This window comes from Gossypium hirsutum, chromosome D10 (genome assembly GCF_007990345.1).
Source record: "Gossypium hirsutum isolate 1008001.06 chromosome D10, Gossypium_hirsutum_v2.1, whole genome shotgun sequence".
Classification (NCBI taxonomy): Eukaryota; Viridiplantae; Streptophyta; class Magnoliopsida; order Malvales; family Malvaceae; genus Gossypium; species Gossypium hirsutum.
This window is the reverse complement of record NC_053446.1, coordinates 2,714,407-2,740,088: the sequence shown is the minus strand read 5'-3', so window position 1 is coordinate 2,740,088 and position 25,682 is coordinate 2,714,407. Positions and strand designations below refer to the sequence as shown.

Sequence of the window (25,682 nt, the reverse complement as noted above, 5' to 3'; positions counted from 1 at the left end):
GGCCAGAATCAAACGAATTATGTTCTTTTCTTGAAAATGAAGTTTTAAGCGTATTCATCTTCTCTTTGTACGATTTGTATCAAACTTATTATACTTGATTTTTTACTGCTTATCTTGTACATTTATTTGAGACTTGATCCTCGATAACTTGTAAGCTTGTTCTATGAATTTGATGAAAAAGAAGTTCTGGCCAAGTCAGATAGGACCGTGGAAAGAAGCCCATCATGATTTCACAGCACGGGAAAGAATCATATTGCGTATGCAAAGTTTGGAAATTTTCCAAGGGATATATTTTGTTTTTGTTTTCCACGAAGGGTTGTATGGCTCTTCCTACCATTACCCGATAAGCTTTAATTATCCCTCAAATTGCATAAAGGTTGAAGCATTTGTTTCAAGGTCCCCACATGATCTTTAGGTTTGATCATTCCTTTCCATTAAAAAACTTGTCTGCACCGTCATCTTTACGTGAAGTCATTCTCAAAAAGATGTAAAACCCCAAACTTAATTGAACTCATTCTTGCCTTTGATTATTTTTGTCTTCTGTTGATCCCAAATTAAAAAGTGACTTGTTTTCGCCATATGTAATGAATTTCAACATATCAAATTCATATTATCTGCAAATTACTTAGAATAGCTTATTAGAAAACTATAAGAAAAAAAGCGAGAACAGTCATAATTTCCATCCATCCCTCAAAGATAGCATACAAGCATATGTGAACCTACAATGTTCTATCAGAATAGGAATTTTTCATATTTCCCTTCTTTTAATGTAGATTTTACCTTGTTGATATATATATTTCCTTTGTTTCTTGAATATAGGGAACAAAGCATCAAAATGTGGATATTTTTTCACTTGAAACATGAGGGACAAGACACCAATGTTATATTTAACCTGTTGCAAGTACCACATTTTGATGCTTTGTTCCCCCATATTCAACAAAGAAAGTAGAAAGCAAAATATGAACAAGGCCAAATCCACTTTAAGAAGGGAAAATTATATAATTTCTAGTTATATATGAAGTGACGGTGCTGATCAGGTCCCCCAGGACTTGTTCTCTTAACCTACTCAAACTGGTTTTTCTTAGCTTCTTCATTCAGGTACTGTCTTAAGGCCTGAATCGGTTGATTTCGACTCCTATTCTCCGTCAAGGGCCGACTCTCTGATCCTGCAGACAAAAGAAAGACCAAGGTAATCCATACCAGACACCTAAAGATCAACATTGTTGTTGAAGATGATAAAATGACAACTTTTGTGCTTTGACATGGAAGTTTGAGAGGGTTTTATTTCCATATTTATATACTTCCTATAATCTAATTTTATTACAAAGTGGATGAGTAATTGTTAATCAATCACCCCACTGTAAATTGTCATCTGACAGGCAAAGCCATATTTTCCTCTTGATAGAACCAAATGAAAATACAAAGGGATTTTGTTCTGACTAAGCTCTTGCCAATAAACATGTCAAACAGCAACGAGCCAACATTAATTTTGGCTTATTGTAAGTTCGTGGAGTATTACAAACTACTTTTAGCCGATTGTTATTGATACTGGTTGATATTTAGATATGGTTTCGGGTTTTGGTCAATTTAGGTTCCCATATAATTACAGATTTCCCTTTCTGTTTTACAATCAGAGCCTAATCCTGTTTAGGCCATGCTTAGGTGATATTTAGGTAAAACGTTCCTAACAATAATAACTCCAAATTCAAACTTAATCCAAATATCTAGAAAAGAAATCCACTTCCACATATACAATCATCTGTTGGTGGGTTCAAGCATTTTTATTACCTTAATCTATGCCCAATACTTGGGATGGGACAATTTAGATTTTGTCTGTATTGGATACTTTTAATAGCTACCAAACAAGCTTAATACCAATACTAATATGATCTGTTCATTTGTTTGTCTCTTTTTGGTGTTAATCTTCTATCCACATAGGCATGGATGCAGCTGTAAGCACTTCAGGAATTAGATTCCACTTTCTAGCGAACTATGAACTTTTAATTCAAGTATTCTTTTCCATCAAAATATGCAGTTCAGTAGTGAAGTTCCTAATTGTTCAGCTCAGCAAAGTTATAAAAGGGTTGTATGTATGTATGTATGTATGTATGTATGTATGTATGTATGTATGTATGTATGTATCTTGTCATTGATTACTGTGAGAAAACACATAATCTTTGGGGCTTAAAAAAAGCCAAGTTGCCTATCTTTGCGCCTTATTCAAAAGTGGGAAAATATAAAAAGTCACGTCTTTCACGTTGCATCGAAGTGGTGCACTCACAAAACCAATCTTGGCCTTGCTCGATTCTTGAGTGCTCCATAACCATCTTCCTTATTGTCGTCATAGATTGAAAATTAGTGTAATATTAAGTATGGAATTCACTTTACAATTAACATGATAGAAAAAGATTGAGAGCCTTCATATCCCATATAGAAAATAACCTACTCTTTTTCTGCCTGCATATTCCAACACAGCCTTACCAGCAGAGCTTCTAATGTGCATAAACATCCATATTTAGTGGTAAAAGTACTATGGAGCCTTGTATTAGGAGTCGGATTATATTTTGTCCCATTTACTCAAAAAATGAGCAAATTAGTCCCTATATGTTAGATCAAAGAGGAAACTAGTTTTTTTTGTTAAAGTTTCATTCATTTCTATGGTTAAAAACTGGTCCATGTAAGTCAAAATGAGGTACACGTAGCACAACACGTACTATCTGGTTATTTGTCAACCATGTCAATTTTTATCGATAGAAATCGATGAATTTTTTCACAAAAGGACTAATTTGTTCTTTGATCTAACATACAAGATAAATTTGTTCATTCTTTTTATTAAAAGAGACAAAATGCAATCTGAGTCCAAATAGAAGGGCCTCCATAATAATTTTACCATATTTAACTTTTCTCGTAAGTATAGATGTAAAGATTCCGGGCTGGGAATCCGCTAAAAGAAGCAGAGGAATTTTCAGAAAGAAATAATGCATACCAAAGATAATGCACAAATTATATTCAAACAAAATGGATCAAAGATGCATATTATGTCAATACAAACAACCAGTTCTAATGACAAGTTATTTCTTTCATTGGAAGATACTAGCTGCATGCATGATGCCGATAACTACATATAGCTCTCAAGAAAAATACTGCTACTAAACATGGAAATCAGTGATGTTTCGGGTCCGGACCGCCTGGACTTCGGCGTTTTGATTCGTAGAGGTTCTCATTTCCAGACTCATCTCCGATCCCTATATTAAACTGATACACCTTACCTGAACTAGTGGCAAGGGACAACATTCGGAAAGAGCCTGTTGGGTTTTTCCCGTCAATGTTTGGATTAAGAAGGCGACATTCAGAGCTTGAAAATGAGTACAAAATCAGTATCAAACATGCAAGAAATCGCCAGTTACCCATTTTCTTCTAACTTGTTTAGATACTGAAATCTTGTTATGGGTCCAAGCCTGAATATTCGGTGTATATATAGGCGTAAAAAGCATGAGATTGTCATCATAAAAAGTGTACCCCTGAGTCACATTTGCAAATTGATATATAAATGGATATGATATATTATTCAGCATTGGAGGACTTTGACAAAGCTACATTATTCAAATGCAAATTTATGAATTACAAAAAAAATTACCTGCATACCTTTAAGGTTTTGTCTCTCACCTCTAAAGAGAACGTAAAGAACTCTTTTATATGGTGTAGTCAAAGGAGAAGGGAGGGGCATTAGCCCCCTTGACTAAATGAGGAAATTGTTTTATAACCTCTTCTCAAAATAAAAATATTCAACTTAATCATAATTTTAATCTTTTTTGAGAAACTAATAATTTAGTTTAAGTATTTTTAATACAAAATTTTTTACTTCTTCCATGCTCTCCTAATATGTGAATAAGCATGGTAGTTCAAATTCACTACCTTTAGCAGAAAGAGGTACTTTAAACAAACAGAATACCACTTAAAACTAATTCAATATCACGATCGTGCACCAAAGTCAGAAACAAGTTCTAGACATTTAAGCTGACTAGCATTCCTCAACTTCAACTTTTTTTCTCGTTATCCACTTTGAGCATGGAAGAGTCACGTCCTCTCGACTAGTCCTAAAGACCAAAGAGAACTTCAAATGTAAAAAATAATGACAAGAACAGACCAATTTTAGTCATTATTATTTTGTTTTCGTTAGGACTCGACCTTGTCATGTAATATTTTGGAGCACATGTCAAATCCACTATCCCAAAGTGATCTGCTTACGACACCATCTCTTCTTTGTTTAAGTTCTTGAGTGCTTCATCTATAATCTCTTTTGGTCTTCGTCATGGAAATGATGAATAGATTCATCAAATTCATAGGTTGAATATCTCGGTCATAGTGAAACTAACAGTCAGCTGATGTTAACGTGGCCCAAAGAGATTTTATTTGGAGGATACATCAAATAGTTTTGCCTTGGGATTTTATCGAACTAAAATTTGTTTTTAGGTTCACTCTTATTCTCAAAGATACGAAAGTCTAAGTTCTGATAACTCATAACCATAAGAAAGATGCTAAATCAGTAAATTGCTAACAGGTTTCCTTCTGTATAAGCATATTAAAATATCAAGATATACTAGTCCATGCTTAAAAATTTGTTCCGTATTGAAAAGATGCTAAAAGATTTTTCTTTTATGCAAGTTATAATTTATGTCATAAAATTAAATATATGATACTATAATATATATAAGTATTAAAAAATATGTTAAATTGTTTATATTTAGAGATTTAATGAAAAATATAATAATAAAAGAAATACATATGTAGAATTACTAAATATTAAAAGTAATATATTTTATAAAACAATTAAAAACATACGAATAAACTAAAATAACTCAAATTAATCATTTATTAATATAAATGGATTTAAAAAAATATTAATTACTCATATTTCAAACTAAAATATAGTTAAATGATTATATATAATATTATATCAAATTCAACCGACCCCATCCATAAACTCCTCTAAACTATGAACAAAATTCTCCTGCTTCTTTTTAGTGCTCTTTGTATGTCTCACCAATATTTCTTGCCACGTGTATTATTAAATTTTAAGTGAACTATCACTTTTACCGTTTACTTCTCGTCTTTATTATTTTTAGCCATCACTTTTCTTATACTTTTTATTCACGTTAACGGCAAATTCAGTCAATTTGCACAAATTCACTGATACACGTGGCAAGACACTATTGATGGGGTAATATAAGCCGGTTTTAATATAATCGAACGAAATAGGAAAAATTCAAGTTAAAAAATCTCATTTAATTATTTTAACCGGATTAAATTAAAATTTAAATCAAGTCGAATTAAGTAAAATTATTCAAGTTAAATTAAAATTTTATTATAATATAACTAATTCTATATTAGAGCACATAAATTCGAAACTATATATATTTAAAAGCTTTTTCAAAGTATAAAAAATATAAGATATTTTGATAAACTTGAATTATTAATTAACTTATTTAGATTCAAAAGTTATTATTTTAGAAATATTTTAAAATTTTAACTTTCTTTATATATTCTTTAGATTTAAAAAAATATAAATTTTGAATTTCTAAAAATAAATTATTTTGATTTTTTTAACTTTTATTGAAAAAGATTAATTTACTCATTTTCAAAATTGACAAAAACAAAAAAGTGTTAACACAAATCTCTTATTCAAATTATTCAAGTTGTAAAACTCAACTTAACTTAAATTTAGAACTCAAATAGCTCAATTTAATTAACTTAAAATTTATTTTTTAACTTTTTTTAAATTAAATCAAATTTACTTTAAAATAAGACGCACCAAAAAATAACATAAAAATTTTGCTCTAGAATATAGATTTAAACAAAAAAATGTATATGAAATTTTTTATTGGCACGACAAATGTAATCTAAGCCCAAATCATTAATAGTTTAATTTTAAGTTATAATTATAATCTATTCTTACATTCATAAATCAAGGTTTTAAAGCCTCTTCTTTTCTGGTAAAAGAAAATCTTCTTTAGTTTCCCACTTAAGCCAAAAGACCTCACCAACGTAATCTAAAAATTTCACTTGGCCAAATTTATGTGAACATCAAAGAGGAGAAAAACCAACCATATTATTCCACGGTAGTATAATATAAAGGTCAGATTTCGATTTTGAGACATACTATATCAATGATATTTATGTATAAATGTATAACTTAAAACCAAAGTACTCGTACAAGAAAACGAAACAAAAATGAACCCTCAATCAAGCAGATTGAGTAATTGACATACGAATCGCCCTAGTAATTTAGGGATTTAGTGTTTGAGCTATCGGAAGTTCACACTTTTATACACGAAATGAGTCTTCCTGCAAATTGATCCTAGCTTATCTTCATCTCTCCTCTTTTTGAAATTGGGTTGAGAAGCCAAAGCTGGGGAAGAAACCAGAACTGTTGTATCGGATTGAACTGGAGTTGAGATGATTTGTGGGAGAATAAGATTGGTAATGTCTTGAAGGGGTTTCCTTAATCTTCTTTTTTTATTGTTGGAGGATGAAGGTTTTGTAAGAAGAAATGTAGGCTTTTTTGAGGAGAAAGGAGGGATGTTCTCCTTGTTGTCATTTTCATGGAAGGAGAGAATAGCCATTTGACTGAGAGAGGGGGAGGAGAAAGAGGTGGAGGAGAAGGGCAGAGAGGATGGGAGGGGTGGAGAAATTGTGGAGAAGAGGAGACATAAGTAATGGTGGATTTTGGAGGGGAGGAAAAGAAAGAATTCAATTCAAGTTGTTTTGGGATTTTTACATGTTTTTTTTAGTTTTGGTAACATGGAGGGAAATTTGGTGGGTTGAATTCGGAAAAAAATGGTTTTAGTTTGGGACTATTTTTTTAAAAGGAGGGAGGGCGGAGGCGGAATCTTTTTTTATGTTTCATCCTAGGCTTGAAACTTCGAATGAAATTGACAATGTCAAATTATTCAATGGAGAAGGCGCGCATTTTTTATGCTGCACAAATTGGGGCACCAATCAGGAGGGAAGAGTTTAAATTTTTTACTTTTACGACTGGAGTGGACTGGACCGGACCCTATTCGACCTATTTTTTGGACTTTAGCAGTGTGTTTAGTTATACACAATTAGGAGAATGGATTTGGGCCTTCGAAGTCTTGATGCCTGCTAATAAATTAGGGTTCTTACCTTTAAAGTATATACATAAAAATCAATCAATATTTTTTTTAAAAAGCAATCAATCAAAAGATGAGAACTTGTAAATCATATAGAACAATCTACAAGGTTTAATGAAGTTCTAAATTGAAAGCTTCACTTCAATGAGTCAGAGAAACTACGTAGAACTAAGCAATGAGATAAATGCAGAGTTTCTAACCATGTTTGCTTAACTCCGACTAACTTTTGATGGAAGAAGAACATGCATCCTATTTCCGAGATTTGCGTGGAGCAAGAACTTATCAACTAAAATAGGGAAGAAATTTGAATTATCATGTGTACCATGTGTCTATGCATGTGTTTGAGTGAGAGAGATACCTTCCAAGGGCATATAAGCACCGTTCGTTCCCGTGATCAAGTTGGCATTTCCTTGGAAATCAGTACCTCAGCAAATTTCTGAACCATATTAATGTTCTCAATCGTGAAGGAATGTGCAACTCTAATAATAATCATTGTACCCAGATAAAATCTTATGATTGCAAATAATACAAAATGGGAAAGGATATCTTCTCTTTCAAGATCGGATGGTTAAGCATCAGTAAATTGTTGTTGTTCACAATTGCTCGAACCAATACTTGTTTGGCTTCCTCGTTTTTCTTTTTCAGCATGTTGCATATCTGCAAAGATAAAATAGCAAATTTACCAAATATCTAATTATATTCTCTTGTGCATAGTGATTTTCGTATCCTTAATAAATTATGGAGTAATTTAATATAACTCAGACCACATAAACATTACTGATTTTCTTTTATATTTTGAAATGAAATACATCAATAACATAATATAATCTTCAAAGAATCTTTCTTTCTTTGATGTGTTTTACTTACATCTTCAAGCTCCTTCCCATAAGCTTCAGCCTTTTCCACTTTTCCATCATTTTCAATGACTGAAGCAAATTCGGGTTCTGTCATATTCACCTCCCGAGGAACTTCAGATCCAGAGGTCAGATGATCATAGAGAACATTCTTGGTTGAAACCTCCACATGGTTCTTATGATTTTGCACCTAGCATAACCATTTGAAGAAATTAAAGTCAAGAGTTTACCGAATATTTGAATCTGCAATTGGCTTGCACATGTATTTTCTGCTTTTGTTCATGCAGAAATGTACAAGTTTGGTCGATCAGATACCTCTTTATCAGCAACTCTCTCGGAAGATTCTGTAAGATTCCTGCAGGTTTTATTTTTTGTTAAAAAAATGTGTTATTCTAGAGATGAAGCTTGTAAAGTGGTTACGATTATGTGCAGAGTTCAAAAGCAATAGACCTGCTTTCAGTTGGTGGTTGCGAAAGCCTTTTAAGGGATTTCAACAACATCGTGTCTCCATTTGATTCCTGTGGAACAGCTTTGAGAAAATACTAGTGACACATCATATTAATTACATGAACACAATACCATCTTGATGACACTATATTTAAAAATTATTGTGCATTTTTAGTGAAAATATAATTTTGCATTGAAGTAACTAGTATCAGAAAAAGAAAGAGAACCTGAAATGTTTTACGCTTCAAGGATGGGAACTTTGGTGTTTGTGTCTCAGCTACTCCTACTGGAAGGACAATGTTAGATGCATTTCCTCTAGTATCCTTGTTTTGCTCTAAGTTTCCCAATGAATTGGTTTCCTTCTGAGAACTCATATGATCCGTCTTTGGTCCTATACTCCTACATCGAAAAGAGGCCAACCATTACTACAAGAAGTTAACCGAGAATCCCTCATATAAAGACCTTAATAAACATTGAGCTTGCTACATCAATAACACACCTTGTGCTTTTAATGCAAGAGAGAGCAGGTGCTTTCTTGGTAATTTTATGTGCTTCAGAATGAAACATCGAGTTCTGGATGGAGTGCATTTTTGGAATCTGAAGTTTGGGATTCAAAGATTTCTGGACACTAGATTCAGTTGTCTTCTCGGTATGGTTAGGAGGATTAGCTTGCAGACTGCAAGGAATCCACATAAGCTTGCAGAGCTCAGTTAACAATTTGCTAAAGGTTTCAAATAAATACAAATAGATCAAGTAATACAAGATTACCTGCAAGATGATATGGATTAAGCTATAAAATTTTAATGGAAGATGGAGACAAAAAAAAGTTATCATGCAAAAGAATCACTCGGTAAAGCAAGAATCAGAATATAGAACTTACAAGAAATATGTAACCAAATCAAAATTCATTTGAGTACTTGATAGTCAAGTGCAGTAAAAAAGTTGTCCAAGATAATTTATGAATAAACAGAACTAATGGGCCAGGAAGGAAGAATCCACGTTTAGACACCCTATTAGAACATCTTGACATTTCACTTAGACAATGATGAAACTTTGACCAAGAACCAGTTAAATGGCAGGTATTAAAATGCATACTTTTCGAATTCTAAAAGTTGCATATAGTAAAATAATGTTTCTGGAGTTAAGCTTGACAGAAAATTAGAAATATAAGCTCATATATGGAAGACTCACCTTGCGTTCTTTTCGGTTCTTAAAAGGACAGGGTCTCCTTTTCTTGCTGCTTTATCTTGCAAACTTGATTTACTGATCAATTTGTTGGCACCATTTTGTATAGCACCAGCAGCAAAACCGGCCCTGTTTAGGATTGTATAGACAAAATCATCTAAGAAGTGAACTTTTCATATTTAATGTCTCTAAAGTAAAAAGTTCTAAGGACATCTCCAAAGGAACAACCACATTCTAGCACATACTGTTACATAAATTTACTATTGTAAAAGCCTCACCTGATATCACTAGAACTTCCAATATTGTTTTCACTTTGCTGCAAAACAGACCTCCTTTTTGTCAGTTCTTGCGAACTTAATTTTGAATAATCAACCAGTTTTCTTACACTCTGTGCTTCACTAGCACCAAAGTCCTCCCTGGTGAAGATGCAAAGAGTCTAAAAAGTCTGTCTACCTTTGGAACAAGAGTAAATAGAGTTGCTAGAGGAAGCATGTCATACCTTTTCTCATATACGGGGCTTAAATGCATGCCACCATTATTTTTCCCACTAAATGAGGAAACCTCTTTTCCAATTTCTGATGGTTGATGCAATTGAGATCTGTTTTCCACTAGTCTTCTGAAAAACCTTGAGCGAATAGCCCCAGCTTCTTTTTCTTTTCTAGCTGTCTGTTCAGTGTCTGTTGGTTCACTGCATCTAATAAATCAAAGTTAGCTGCAACATTAAACACACATACCAGGTTTAATATATTATCAGAGCTAATAGTAGAACATGTTAGCATAAAAAAGCAAGCGTTTGTCAGTTGGTGCAACTTTAAGCAGTTACAGTCGCAGATGCAGTTATGCATATTTCATCTCTTTAATAATGTAACTACTAATATATTATTAAAATCATGATGAGCAATCCCTCTCATTCACATAGTTCATCTAGAAAATCACTAATTAGAACATTTCAATTGTTAAAGGATGGCACATTATTAAAAGACTTGTGGATTATTGACCTGTCCAACGAAACTGAAGGAAGTTTGGGAGTTGGATTCTGGATATACTTCTTGGCTGCAATATTGTCTGTTGATAAGCCTGCAGTGTTAATGCCTTTCAGAACTATATCATCTTGCACTAATATACTGCCGTCTATTTCTGCTGGGATATTGCCACCTGCTCCTTTTCTTCCTTCTCTGTCACTCTCTGATAGCGGAAATGAGTTCTTCCGGTGCAAATTTTCCTGAATGGACTCATTAATTATCACATTGTCTTTGACATTTTGCTCTGAAGCGGAACTGGTTTTTGTTCTTCTTCCCTGAGAACAAACTTCTGCCTGCATGTCGGAAATTGTTTCTGGGTTTGAATTGTTCACATTACGGGAATCCATGGGTGAACTTTGTAAGGACTGCTGATCATAGAGTTCTGATGAAACCTCCCTCTCTGGCGAGGGACTTGATTTATATGTTTCTTCGGCATTGGTATCCAGTGATGTCTCTGGAGAAATTCTTGATCCCTGTGCTGTAACCATTTTTTCAGGTGCAGGCCCCCGTGCAGGAACAGCTTTTGAGGGACAAGGGTTATCTGTGGATTTGCAAGCCTCTACCCGACCCTTGGATGTCTCAGCCTTCGAATTGGCTGCATCCCTTGATTCTGGAAGTCTTTCAGTTATGAGATCATCCTCAAGTGCTTGGTCAATTTTAGAAACTTCAGTACTCTCAGAAGCAGCGGCTTTACCTTCCTGGTTTTTCTTACTAGTCTTCTCTCCAATATTTAGGGTCGAATCAAAATCAAAATCATCCAACCTGCAACAGATACAATGTACAGGCTAATAAATTTAAAAAAAAAATGAATGTTAAGTTGAGTTATGCATCCAGCAAACAATTTTAAAGCAAAAGCTTGAAGATGAGATGATTGAAAAATAAAAGAATTATCCACTCACTCAGCGGCTTTGCATTCCTTATTTTTCTTACTAGTCTTCTCTCCTTTATTTAGGGTTGAATCAAAATCAAAATCACCCAACCTGCAACAGATACAATATACAGGCTAACAAATAAAAAATGAATGTGAAGTTGACTTGCACGTCCAGTAAACAATTTCAAAGCAAAAGATTGAACATGAGATAACTGAAAAATAAAAGAATAATCCACTCACTCAGCGTCTTTGCTTTCCTGGTTTTTCTTACTAGTCTTCTCTCCTTTATTCAGGGCTGAATCAAAATCAAAATCATCCAACCTGCAACAAATCCAATGTACAGGCTAACAAATAAAAAAATTACTGTGAAGTGGACTCATGCATCCAATAAACAATTTTAAAACATGAGATGATTGAAAATTAGAAGAATTATCCACTCACTCATTAAAATTAAAAGAGAAAGCTAAGCGATCTTTTTTCTCTTGTTTCTTCCCACTGTTAGTTTCCTCTTTAGATTTTTCCTTTGCTTTTGCATCCTTTTTTGCGGGTGATGAGAAGTCAAGATCAGGCATGTCCACTTTGAATGATGAAAACTTGCCAAAATCATCATCCAGATTAAAATCAATATCCCTGAAAAGAAAATTATCTTCATACCTGAGTATCCAGTAACTCATCCTACTCACAGAAATAATTTCTACTGCAAAAAGCACAATGATGACATCCATGCAGAGAAAGCACCAAAATACATAAAGTGAAGTAATGAATAAAAGAAATACAATACAATAGTATACTATTCCTACATATGATATGCAGAATAGACTAACTGTGCTAGGTTCTGATGTGATATAATGAGACAAGTTTTATGATGACAATAATCGCTCCAAGATTTGGCAACACTTACAGCTTGTCAAAGTTAAACGCCTTATTCTTTCCCTTTGTGGTTGTCTCAAAGCTAAAATCCAAAGCATCATCTTTCACTGACATAGATTTCCAGGAGCCAAGGAAATCTTTACCAATTTCCTCATCTGTTTTTAAGTGGAAAATAGGATCTCAGTATATAATTCTTTTCAATTATTGAAAAAGGTGATACTAGAATGACTTTTTGAATCCTCTTTAGACTTTAGGTTGATTGACTAGTTATTTCTAGTCTTGGGAGATTCCGGAGCAATTAATCATAAAAGGTTAAGGGCATTGTTTCTAATAATGTCTTCATTAAGAAATCACCATGGTTACTCATAGCTCCCATCTACTAGAGCTACAGCCTCTTGTTAAATTTTTCAAGCTTTCTAAAGCATTTTTCTTAATTTTTTGCATGCCACAGGAATACCTAGCATTGATTTTTTCTCCTTTGATTTTGAATCAACAGCTGAAGAAGTTGCTTTCTGTGGCTCTGCCATCTGCTCACAACATTCATAAAAACTTATTCTCAACTGCATCCATCCAAGAGACTGTCAATAAATCAATATGAATTGCAATAGAAAAGCAAGTAAGCAATAAAATGGTGCTGCAGCAGCATATCTAACACTCATGGATCAAAGGTGTGAAGTGTAAGAAAAACAAGTGACGATACAATACATTAGTTCCGCTACATGTAAGTAAAGTATCAATAACATAAAAACTGTTGGATGCAAGAAAACCAGATCAATGACATTCAAATCATACGATGTTGCTAATGACATTACCATTCAACAGGAGTAATGAACTAGACTTTAAAAGGAATGCAATCGTAGCAATTCGCTCATCAGATATATAACGCAAACTAATGCTTTAGTGGTTATGGAGTAACGGACTACCCCTATGAGGTTCCTTTGCAAATTTATATCAGATAGAGTATTTCATAATTCGTTATTAAGGTATTTAAAACTTCAACATGCAACCTTCCAAAATCAAACTAAATCAGAGATGAGAGATCCATCATCCACGAGATCTAATACATGACAGAGCAATCTATACCGAATAAATGCATTTCTAGGAAACATGCAATTAGTTAAACATCAAGGATCAAGCTCAAAATACCTGACCTGTTCGACAAAATTTCTAGGTCAAATTAGTAACAAAGAAAAATCCGCACAGAGAAACATGAAAGCTGAAAGCACATTCACTAGAAGGAAAATGTAGAGACAATGACCATCAAAGAAACAGTATGTATTACTACAAAAAGATACAAAACCAAACTGATTGAATGCCTAAACTAGTTCCAAATTCAAAAACAGGAGTTAATTCACCGAAAGAATCGATCAGCGAAAATGACATGATCTAAAAAAAAGTAAGTTCTAAATAGTTTAGGATTTGAATTCGAGCGAGAGGAAGAGAGCAGACTTGCGTCGTCAATATTCGTGAGAGAATGTGAGAAACGAGGCTGTTTTGCTGGAAAGAAATTGGCGAAGAAAATGCCGGTTTTAGGTGAAAGGATTTTCTTTCTGTTCAAATGTACTCTGAATATATACTATAGCTCCGACAGTTGAAGACGCGGGAGTGCGGTGGAGCCTGGTATGAGCGTTTTAATTAAGGGTAAATTACAGCAAAGGTCACTAAATTATTAGTATTTTTATTTTTGGTCACTCAACTTCAAAAAGTTATAAAATGGTCACTAAGCTATTGGAAAGTTTTCAATGAAGTCACCGAATTGTTCCAAAGATTTTATTTAAGTCATTGTGCTGTTAATTTTTTTCAAAAAAAGTTTGGCTAGCAAGCACCAAGCTATGATTCGATGATCAATATGATAGATCAATACCCAGCAACAAGTAAAAGAATATACCTTTAGATCCAATTCAATCTAACAGTTAATATCAAAGATTGAAGAAGAAAATTGTTTGGATTTTAGTTTATAGATTCATGATGTTCAAAACTGTTTTATGAAAAATTAATTGAATTGTAGAAGAGAAGAGAAAAAAGAACTTTCAATTAGTGTAAATAGTGCAAGCAGAAATGATGATATGGAAACGATTTAAACAACCTAATGACTTAAATGAAAATTTTTGAATAGTTTAATAACCATTTTAAAAATTTTTAAAGTTAAGTGATCAAAACAAAAATTTATTAATTTTAGATTTAATTGAAGTTAAATATGATTATTGGATAAGGAAACATCAGCACCAAAGATTTTATTTTAACATCAATCCAACAAAAATCTTTTGCCATCACACCATTAACTGGATTAACAGTAGCGAAGATATCTAATTGAAAAGCCCCTATGAAAAACTGAAGAGCTAACCAAGGAGAGCGAAAACAATGCCAGAGATGAGTACGTACGTTCCTTCACTGACTTGCATGAGCTGCACTACCACGAAAGATAACAAACACTTGGCGAAATTTCCACCAGAACTTTTATCATGCTTCTCGAATGAAAAGAAAAAAGGCCCATTTTTTAATTTTTTAATTTTTTATTTTAATGTTCATATTTGATAATAATTAGTACACATATATATTTTTAAAATAAAAAAATCTGTACAACATAAGATGTCTGTTATTGTGTAAAACTTAGATAAAATTCCTTTAAATTAAACGTGCAAAGCCAAACTTTTTTATGAACTAAATGTGTGAAGTAAAGATAGTTAAATGATGGAATTAGGGGGGAAAAGCAATTTTTATTTTATTATTATGATAGATTTATTTTTCCAATATTTATTTAAAATAATATTATTTGATTTGATTATGAGACAAGATGACAAAAATCAAAGGCAAGGAAAGAATGAAATCTATCTTCTTATCCGCAACCTAACAAACCAATAAGAAACCATGTCGAGCTGAGTCAAGCAAATCACATAAAACTGTGACACTCACACAGTCTCACAACACTGACAAAAACAAATTTGCAGGCGCCATGGCTTCCGTGCTTGGAACCTCAACCGCAATCTTAGCTTCTCGGTCCCTCGTTTCTCCTTCCTTAAAGCCTGCCTTTCCCTCTATCTCCATTAACCCAGGTACATTTCTCTACCATCTCTGCAAGTTGCTTTATCAATGAAGATGATAAGTTGGGTTTTGGGTATTTTTCTATTGACTAAGATTTGACCCTTTCCTTGTTGGTACAGGACAGGGTTATGGGAGGAAACTGTATGGAGGAATTGGGATTCAGAGAAGAAAGGGGAGGCCTCAATTTCATATTGCAGTAACCAATGTCGCCACTGAAATTAACTCTGTTGAACAGGTAACCTAATTAACTTGGTTTTCTTCTTTCATTTCATTCTATTTTTTGAATTGAAGAAATTGGGTATTTGAAGAAATTGCTGTTAGGCAGTAAGATATAGAGTTGCCTAGTAGAACTTGTAAGTAATAGCTTTTGAAATTATATGTGAATGAAGCTTGTGAAGTAATAATTTTCAGGCTCAGAAGCTTGCTGCTAAAGAAAGTCAAAGACCAGTATTTCCATTTGCTGCTATAGTAGGACAAGATGAGATGAAATTGTGTCTCCTGTTGAATGTGATTGATCCCAAGATTGGTGGTGTTATGATAATGGGTGATAGGGGAACTGGGAAGTCCACAACTGTTAGGTCCTTGGTTGATTTATTGCCTGAAATCAGGGTGGTCTTCGGCGACCCTTATAACTCGGACCCGGAGGATCCGGAATCAATGGGCATAGAAGTTAGAGAAAAGGTTGTAAATGGAGAGGAACTGACTATTACAATGACTAAAATCAACATGGTGGATTTGCCATTAGGTGCTACTGAAGATAGGGTCTGTGGAACCATTGACATTGAGAAAGCCCTCACTGAGGGTGTCAAGGCATTTGAGCCTGGACTTCTAGCTAAAGCTAATCGAGGGATTCTTTACGTCGATGAAGTTAACCTTTTAGATGACCATTTGGTGGATGTTCTTCTGGATTCCGCTGCATCAGGATGGAACACTGTTGAGAGGGAAGGTATTTCGATCTCACATCCTGCTCGGTTTATTCTCATCGGCTCAGGTAATCCAGAAGAAGGAGAGCTTAGACCACAGCTTCTTGATCGATTCGGAATGCATGCTCAAGTCGGGACAGTGAGGGACGCTGAGCTTAGAGTGAAGATTGTGGAGGAAAGAGCACGGTTTGATAAAAACCCAAAAGAATTCCGTGATTCTTACAAGGCAGAGCAAGAGAAGCTCCAACAGCAGATTGCTTCAGCTAGGAGTTCTCTTTCTTCTGTTCAGATTGATCAAGACCTAAAGGTTAAAATATCAAAGGTTTGCGCTGAGTTGAATGTTGATGGATTGAGAGGAGATATTGTCACTAATAGAGCTGCAAAAGCTCTTGCAGCTCTTAAAGGAAGAGATAAAGTCATTGCAGAAGATATTGCCACTGTCATCCCCAACTGCTTGAGACACCGTCTTCGCAAGGATCCTTTGGAGTCTATCGACTCCGGTTTACTCGTTATCGAGAAATTCTATGAGGTTTTCAGCTGAGAGATGCTTACTGAAGTCCTTTTTCCAAACATGATTAGCTGCTTCAGAAATGTTTTGTTATGTTCTTTTTTCATACAATCAAACATTGTGAGATATTCAGCACAAAGTAGATTCTTGGTCTAATCTTGTTAAAGAAGAGTAAAACGAAGGAAAGATTGCTTTGAATGAATACTCTGTTTAGATTTTCTGCTAGATTATTACTTTTGAAGATGCCCCATTGCAATACAAGGCAAGCTTAAAATTCCTAGACTATATTCAATGTGCGTTGGTAATTTTGCCCACATCCCTAAGAAATTCATACTTGGGACTCTGTTCCGGGAAGGCCGGTGGTCGTTGGTAGACCACTGAAGCTGCTCTGATTAAAATGCCAGCAGTTAAACCCCAAATTAGATACTTCTTATTCTCAGTTTCATAGTCAAAGAAGTGAAGAAGATACTTTTCTCCCATCATTTCTCTCTCTTCTGCAATTCGATTTTCATCCTGAACCGAACAAATCGCACACGATTTTAGAAAGGGTGAAAAGTACAACACTAGATAGGAGTTAAGAGAAAAACCTTAATGAACATTTCCAGTGGAACGTCGAACACAGCGTCCACTTCAGCAGGATTCGGCTTAGGCTTGAATGCCTTCCTGTCGTTAAGTATGCCAATAACAGGAACAACTCTAAGGAGATGCTGCAGGGAAAAAACCAATAATTTGTAACCAGCAGAAAGCCAAAGCAGAATAGAATGTAAATTGCAGCTATGGTGCATGCTTCTTTTTATGATGTTTTTCACCGAAACTGAAAGATCATATGGTTCACAATCGAAAAAGCACAATAGGATCCAAATATCACACTACATTCAATAGGGACATTTAAGCAATCTGAAACATATACAACATTTTAAGTTGAAACCCCTGACTGACTTAAGCATCAGAGAGCGATCGGAGTGCCAACTCCGACACTATCATAGCTCACATCTTCCATTTTGCAGATCCGACAATGTACCAAATCCCCTCTCAGCCCACATATTTACCAGATTAACACTACCACTCAAGTCATTTCTCTGAATTGATTCATCAATAAAAATTCAACTTATTTCAAGATATCTACCATTCAAGAAAGGACTAACAACCGTCGAACTCACATTTCTAGTACCTTAACTATCTTTGGTTGTAAGAGCTATTAAATTACCCATGTGAGAAATCATGCTTTGATTAGGTAGGCAGATCGTCTAAACTAAATAACACCATTTTCACCAGTATACTAGCTTTGACTCTCTCCATGTTTTGTGGAAATATTTAGTATTAGCACTGATTATCCCCATGTACCCCTCGCCAAAAACACCCATGAATTCCCATTTTTTACAGATAAAGGTGTCAGATAGGCAACACCAAAACTTTGACTATACAGATGCATTTATAATATCAAGTGCTCAAAAATCAAAAAAATAGGTTTCTTAAGATTCTGCAATTGGATAAACAAGTTTAGGCCATTGCATTACAAGGACCCTTTGCTTTTATGCTAACCCAACAAGAAACTTATGATGTTACCATTTGTATATAGGATCACCCAAATGAGAACCGACTCAGATCAAACTAATGCCATTTACCATGTAGATGAATGTATGAAGAAAATGCTAAAAGAGCTTATAAGATACTATTTCAATACCTTGGACAAAAATGGTTCAAGAAAGGTTACAACATTCACAAGTGAAGGATCCAACCCAATCTCTTCTTTGGCTTCTCTAGTAGCTGTATCACCATCATCTTTGTCTCCCTCCTCTGCTTTCCCACCTGGCAATGAAACTTCCCCTGCAACAACAACAAAGGTATCAAAAACACTAAAAACAATTAAAGTCCTCATTCGGTAGTCACATGAAGGAAAAATGAAAGAATCCCATAAAAAAAGAATCAAACTGACCGGAATGAGTAGACATTGTTAAAGACCTTTTGGTCAGTATGACACGCAAATCCCCAGCATCTCCTTCAAAGAGACATATCAAAACAGCAGCTCTTTTGGGTCTAAACTTTTCTGGGTTTTGGACAACTGGGGTAACAGATTCTTCGTCCAAGGAACAAGGTGGAGGCTTGTAATGACGCAGCTGCTGAGCTAAGGCCAAGAGTCTCTGAGATGGAAATGAAGGTGATGATCCACCATTTACAAAAGAAGCTGTCGATGAAGCCATGAGATTAATGATTGGTGCGGAGAATAAAGGTAAGTCCTTTTAAAATTGAAAAGAAGATTATGTTTATTTGAAGATTGTGCAGAATATATAAATATAAAATTTTAATAATTTCTATACTTTTTTTCCTTTAGTAGCCTCCCATCTACTCCATTAGTCAAGCTAGAAATGGGGGGCAAGGGGGACCTCAAGGAAGCCGGTTGTTGACTATATAATAAAGATTCAATTAATTAACCTGGTTCTAAAGCTGTCAATTACAGATAGTATAGAAAGAAAAGGCTAGCATGGCGAGTAAAAAAAGAAAAGGCTACAAAAATAGCTGAAAAAAATTCATGCATGTAGGAGACATGGAATTGCAGTTGTCTGCTTTGAATCTTCTTCTAAGTACTTTGTAATAAGAATCATAGAATGGAATTTAAATAAGAAAATTTACATTACCACGAAAATATTACCGTCTCTTTCCATCATGTATGAAACAGAAGTTAGAAGACAAGAAAACAAAGACAACAAAGGTAAAGAATCACCCCCATCATATACAAAAAGGCTTAGAAGCAAAAGCGTAGTATAATAATAAATACATGTATTTTTCAACAACTAAATAAAAGAAAATAAGATTTGATCACTTAAAACTATATATTTGGCTTGCTGCTAAGTTGATATCTCTTCTTTTTCGATGTTTATCTTATCAGCTTTAGTGTTTACTTGACGAGCAGCTGGTTTCTCAGCACCAGGATAAGACAACCTCCTAGGCTTCATTGCTCCCTTCGCATTGGACAGTGGGGGTTTAACTGAAACTGATGCTTTTGGCTTCGGTGAATTCGAGTTTTTACCACCCTTGCTTGTCTGTTTGTTCTGTGGTTCCTTAGGGGTTGATTTAGGGGTAGTCGACGGAGTTGGGAGCCGTCTTTCCCATGGGCGAACAGCAATCCACCGTTCCACCCAACTCCAACCCCAATTAGCTTTAGCAAGTTTATAACTACCAAGGCCATTATTGATAGAGTTGGGAGCCCTCCACTGCAAACCATGCATATCCCATGCTGATTGCTTGTATAACTTTCACAAAAAAAGTAAATAAAATGGATGGCAATACGGCATACCTGGTGGGAAAAGGCATATGCCATGGTTCGCTCCCGCTTAACGGCAGCTGCTTCTTTCTGATGTATCTTTGTGAGAACTTCCTCCATTGTGCCAGGGCCTCCAGACCATTCCACCTGTCATCCATTTAAGATTAAGGGACAGAGAAAGAGAGCTAAATAGGCCAGCCTCATGCAGATTACCAGAACGTGTCAAAGAGAAAAGATACATGAATGCTTTCTATAGACAGCAAGAGCACCTAAATCATGAAACGCTAATGACATTATAGAACAGGACATAAAGATTGCTATTCTTAGACAATTCTAGAAGGATCTAGGGGTTTCTGGACTATAACGAGTCTTCAACCAATAATTCCACAAGCAGCTTGCACAAACAAAACATATAAGGATCCGAACATTACATTGTACTACAAACTTTTAATGACTACTTGTACCATAAATAACTTGGGAGTACCAATAGTTTGCAAATATACACAGATTGGAGTCTCTATATGATCTAAGTTTAAGGTAAAATAACAGATTATAACAAAAGATTCATTCAGAAAATGGACAGCAGACAAATAGTATTAACAATACATGATGTCAAGATCTTAGTCCATGCAAATTCTCATGAGCAAAGGACTTTTGATCCAACCTCTAGCTCATGTAGTTTTGCCTCGAGCTTTAGCTGATTAGCTATTTTCTTCTGTCTAAGACCGCCTTCCGTTACCATACATAGTCGACGAGCTCTTATCTGAGCCTGTATGTTACTCCATGAATGAAGATAATTTAATGTTGTTGTAGCTTGCTTTTTGATTGAATAAGTTTTGGTTTTAGCCTGTAATCTTACTATACCTTTCAATAGACGTAATTTTTTTCTAGCCTGCATCATGAGAAAAGAATTATTAAACCATTCTACGAACTCTAAGGTGAAAATAATCTTATATTTATAAGATATCTGCAAGTGGATTGAAAAATAAAAGAGGAGAATCGAAGGCACATGTCCATTATCTACATATAACAGGATTCAGAAACAGAGGAGATACTTGAGCACATTTTCATAACATCAATTAATTTTGAAGTACCATCTGCCTATATTGCAACTATGGTTTATTTTATGGACCTTGCAAATCAACGTACCCTATAGGCTCGGAATGCGGTTTGAATCCGAGTTGCTGCTAAATCCTCAATTGACATACCAAGAGCAGCGGAATCTCTAATAAATTTTGTTCTCATGGACGTCTTTCGCTGGAGTTTCTTCCATTTGAAGCCTTTGGATTTTGTAGAAGCTGAAGATCTCTGTGCCAAACAAAGAAGACCAGTTACAAGGACCATAGTAAAGCTGTGTCATTTAGACCCTTTATTTTTCTTAAAGTATCCATGTCCTGACATAAGCATCCAAACGCATATTCAGATGTTGGCATATGACAAAACCAAATTGAACAAATGGTGTCAGGGAAGGTATAGAAGTGACACTTATAGCCGAATATGAGCTCGGATTCATTGAAAAAAAAGTAACTAAAAGCTTCAAATTTTGTCATTCCAATGGTACATAAGATTACACTTCCCAAAAGGGTTTGGAATTTGGATAACATTAGTCCAAAAGATTCAAATAGCAAATGAATTATTTCAGAACCAAACTCAGATTTTATTCATAACAAGATAACAGAAAACTTGCAGAGCTTAGCTTATGATTGTTAAGTAAAATAATGATAGATATACCTTCACTTGCTTTGAGCTGTCATCCTTCACTATATTCACTAGTGTCTTCAACACATTTCCAGAACCCATTGCTGATAATAAATCTCTCTATCCAACTTAAAAATCAACCTAACAGTATTGTCCAAGGCAAATATAATCAGAAACAACAGCAGGAACACAAATAATTCAGTTTCTTAAGCTATGGACATGGTTTAATTTAAAAGCTAGCTGTTCTAAACTCAAACCAGCAAGCTTTTCACAAGTCAACTATCAAAGTCAACCCACCTACAAGAAGCTGAAAAATGGAGCAGAACAAAAACCCCATAATAGCATAAAACAAATAATTGATATTTTTGAGGAAAAATTGTTCCTTTCTTTGACACCATTAAAATTTCACTTACTAGTGCTAATAACATCAAGAACCCAGATCCCAGGTATCCCAAAATAACAATTTTTTCCCTCTTACGAAAGCAAACAAAACCAAACCAAAAACATGGGTTACAAATGACATACCAAACAGAGCTGTCAGACAAATAAAAGGAGGTGCTTTTGGGAAGAAGGCAGGCACTGCAAGCAAAGAGTTTTTTGAGAGGAAAAAAAGGGGGAAAAGGTGGTGACAACAACAGTAGCTGTTGTAGCAAAGAAGAAGGAAAGCCAGAAATCAAAAGAAAAGAAAATAATAGAAGGGTTGGTGTGGAATATGGATTGCCATGGCCCATAACCAGCTTTTTATTTCTCTAGTTGTTTTTATATTTCTTCTGTTTTCTTACTTTTTGGCCCCGATTGAAAATAAAAGAACAAAAATTTGGCCTAACAGGAATAAATAAGAGAAATAAAATTAAAACCATATATTTCTGAAATGTCTCTTACAAATTAATTTAAAATGTTCAACAACTGATATGAAACGCTGGGAGAGGTTGTCTTAGTGGTTGAGTGTTGGTTGGGTTTTTTTATTTCTATTTTTATTTTTTGACCTTTTTCCTTTTTGAGAAGATTCAACACGAGGAAGATGCTAGGGCCAACAACAAAGACTGGACAACAAACAATTGACGAGTTCTTTTTGATGGAGATAGGTTTCTTATCTATATAATTCTCTCGTCCCTCCCACAAATTTTGGGTGAAAGCCCGCCTTTTATTAAATTAAATTTTTTATTTATTTTTCTCCCATTAAAAATTAATTTTTACACGTAAATATCAAATATACGTAACACATCACGTGTAATTATTTAATTATTATGTTAGTTATATAATTTGCTCTTTAATTTACGGTAAAAGAAATAATTTATCTAATTTTTTAGTAAAAGAAATTAAATAGATATTTTTACCCAAAATTTATTTATTACAATGTGCATTGATTTCGGGGGGTCAGTTTTAGCATCATCTGATGAAATCAAGTGGTCATTTCTCTTTATTCAACAGTGTTGGATTAGGGAAAGGATGGAAGCAAAATGGACTTCTTTTCATATAAGGTTTAACTATGGTCCGATCCCTACACTTTTATATGTTTAAAATTCAATTCCTTTGCTTTTAGTTTTAGAAATTTAGTCCTATTTTTTATTTAATAATTCGAATCTAATTTATAACACAATTAAAGAATTTCCATTATATTAGGTTATATGATTTTTTTAAATAAAATATTGTTACATAATTAATATTAGGCATGCGGAAGGTCAAATAACAAAAATTGAATATATGATTGTAAGGGGTTTGATTTTGAATTTAGGGTGGTAAAGATATTCACTACTATTTCATATAGCCATTTACAGAAAAGCATGAAGCTATTGAAAATGAGAAAAAATCAATGTATTAGTAAGAATAAATTCAATGTAAAAGAAAAAAAAAGCCATAACAAAATAAATAAATGATAAAATGACATTATAAAATATGCAATGGTCTTATGTTTGTTTGTTTTTTTTTATGGAATTGGGTATTAGAAAAATGAGATATAAAGGAAAGTGAAGGTTTTCAAAAAAAGGGAAAAAGAACATTATTCACATAAGGGAGGGAAATAGAAATTGTTTTTGGCTTCGGATTAATATTTGGTATACAAATAGTACATTCTTTTATCTCACAAATAGTTATAAAATTATTATGTGTGTTTTTTTTAAATATTTTATCATTCAAGTTAATTGATATATTGCGAGTGAGGTTTTTAGTGTAACACCCCCTAACCCCAAACTGTCGCCGGAACAGGGTTACGAAACATTACCAGACATATCAAACAATTTACAAATAATTCTAAATAAATAACCAACATATTAAAATACTTCATAAATTGTTATAAATTTGTACTAATTGATTTCATTCATTTTTTTAAAAAAAAAATTTCGGCAGCATTTCGACTTATTTTTACATTAAACCCCCTGCAAAATTTCAAACATAACCAACCCAATTTCAGTATTTCAACCAAAGCATTTATATACTTAATCCTACTTGACATATAGACATAACAACTTAAGTAAATAAAACCCTATTATCATTTCTAATTAACACATAAAACTAACTAAGCCATTTCAACTTGATACCAATGCTAAAAAAAACTTATACCATTTTTCTAATATAATCATCAAAACACATAATATCTTACTTTACAACAAAACTATATAACATGCCAAAATAACTATTATAAATCCTATGTACATGCCACTTTCTCTTAAAGGAAGAAAACATCACCAAAATCTTTATGTCGGAGTCGGGATTGTCCTAGATGCTGAACCGAGACACTAACCCCTTTTCAACCTGCGCACGGAAACAACCGTACGCTGAGTATTTTATATTCAGTGGTATTACTAAAAATTAAACTATTTAATAATAATAAAATTTCAAATATTGACCATAGTCTTTAAAAAAAATCACTTTAAACTAAATATAAATATTCATATATCATTCCATAAATCTGAAATTTATATATTTAAATATTTACATACTAAATCAATTCATAATTTATATCATACATTCTTTCTCATATTTTTCAATAGTGTCAAATCAACTAATCTCATTTTCAAATTTCCATTTCAATTATTTACCCTATTAACAAGGCTCGGACTCTGACAGATACGCGGATTCCAACCAAACACACCAAAATATCCAACCTAAACACACCCGAAATAATTTAAATCCTCCATAACACACCAGTATATCATAACCTCCCAAACACACCAATAAGGCATTTAATGCCTCTTCGGATAAACCGAAGCATTTAATAACATAGTCATCTTCTCGGCCGAACTACAAATCTCCTCATCACATCACAAATCCTATGGCATGCCATTTGTATCCAATCTAGTCCGATAAGTTAATAGGGTATTATTTTACTTTTCCTATTTCGAATTCATTTCCACAACAATTTCAAATATTCAATCAATACAAAACATCTATTATTTCAATTCACATATAATTCAATATACACATATTCTTACTTAATTTCAAATGTTAATACTTACCTTCCTTTAAATGTCTCATGAATACAATTTCAATATAGCATTTATTAAATAGATTAAGTTATAGTAATACAAACCCGGAATACGCGTTTACTCCTCAACGATCTTTTCTTTTCCTTTAGATGCCGATGCCTCGTTTTCCTTGTTAGCTACGAAAATAATAATTATTTTCACTTTTAATTATAATCATTAAAATAATAATAATAATTATATTAACAATAATAATAATAAAATTTTTATTCAATTCCTACTTATTCCCAATTTAATTCTAACTAAGCTTACTTATTTTTCTAACTTAATTCACACTCTATTTCTATTCAAATTCCTTCTAAATCCAAATTTATCTACTAATTTTTCAGCATTTTTCACTAATTTCGAATTTTCCTCAATTTAA

General features: G+C 33.7%; 4 protein-coding genes across 15 annotated transcripts; 1 reads left to right on the top strand and 3 right to left on the bottom strand.

Moving 5' to 3' along the window:
- Positions 1-6,092: 6,092 nt before the first annotated feature.
- On the bottom strand, positions 6,093-14,004 carry LOC107887732 (uncharacterized protein At4g18490). Of its 8 annotated transcripts, none has more exons than XM_041102778.1 (17): positions 13,857-14,004; positions 12,861-12,963; positions 12,435-12,558; positions 11,975-12,163; positions 11,774-11,854; positions 11,562-11,642; positions 10,639-11,424; positions 10,140-10,334; positions 9,919-10,056; positions 9,647-9,769; positions 8,955-9,131; positions 8,683-8,854; positions 8,459-8,526; positions 8,324-8,363; positions 8,022-8,198; positions 7,701-7,811; positions 6,093-7,605 (listed from the first exon to the last, which is right to left on the bottom strand). In XM_041102778.1, exons 2-17 carry the CDS (start codon positions 12,928-12,930, stop codon positions 7,549-7,551), a joined length of 2,589 nt encoding a protein of 862 aa, XP_040958712.1. In that variant the 5' UTR covers positions 12,931-12,963; positions 13,857-14,004; the 3' UTR covers positions 6,093-7,548. The 8 variants fall into 8 exon arrangements, 7 of the variants coding, with proteins under 7 accessions (XP_040958712.1, XP_040958710.1, XP_040958709.1 ...); XM_041102776.1 differs by having other exon boundaries at positions 6,093-7,143; positions 7,513-7,605; positions 12,861-13,950; XM_041102775.1 differs by having other exon boundaries at positions 6,093-6,978; positions 7,513-7,605; positions 12,861-13,950.
- A 1,184-nt stretch (positions 14,005-15,188) lies between these two features.
- Positions 15,189-17,101, top strand: LOC107886685 (magnesium-chelatase subunit ChlI, chloroplastic). Its single transcript, XM_016810734.2, has 3 exons — positions 15,189-15,456; positions 15,565-15,680; positions 15,857-17,101. The coding sequence occupies exons 1-3, from the start codon at positions 15,357-15,359 to the stop codon at positions 16,907-16,909; spliced, it is 1,269 nt and encodes a 422-aa protein (XP_016666223.1). The 5' UTR covers positions 15,189-15,356; the 3' UTR covers positions 16,910-17,101.
- LOC107886687 (nudix hydrolase 15, mitochondrial) lies at positions 17,049-19,166 on the bottom strand. The gene is made up of 4 exons (XM_041102773.1): positions 18,813-19,166; positions 18,561-18,703; positions 17,464-17,583; positions 17,049-17,389 (listed from the first exon to the last, which is right to left on the bottom strand). Exons 1-4 carry the CDS (start codon positions 19,075-19,077, stop codon positions 17,165-17,167), a joined length of 753 nt encoding a protein of 250 aa, XP_040958707.1. The 5' UTR covers positions 19,078-19,166; the 3' UTR covers positions 17,049-17,164.
- Positions 19,167-19,483: 317 nt separating this feature from the next.
- On the bottom strand, positions 19,484-25,437 carry LOC107886686 (protein IQ-DOMAIN 1). 5 transcript variants are annotated; one of them, XM_041102771.1, is made up of 7 exons: positions 25,366-25,437; positions 24,522-24,587; positions 21,870-21,977; positions 21,288-21,446; positions 20,803-21,030; positions 20,172-20,285; positions 19,484-20,088 (listed from the first exon to the last, which is right to left on the bottom strand). In XM_041102771.1, exons 3-7 carry the CDS (start codon positions 21,936-21,938, stop codon positions 19,723-19,725), a joined length of 936 nt encoding a protein of 311 aa, XP_040958705.1. In that variant the 5' UTR covers positions 21,939-21,977; positions 24,522-24,587; positions 25,366-25,437; the 3' UTR covers positions 19,484-19,722. The 5 variants fall into 5 exon arrangements, with proteins under 5 accessions (XP_040958705.1, XP_016666224.1, XP_016666226.1 ...); XM_016810735.2 differs by lacking the exons at positions 24,522-24,587; positions 25,366-25,437 and adding an exon at positions 22,362-22,894; XM_016810737.2 differs by lacking the exons at positions 24,522-24,587; positions 25,366-25,437 and adding an exon at positions 22,719-22,894.
- Positions 25,438-25,682: the final 245 nt, after the last annotated feature.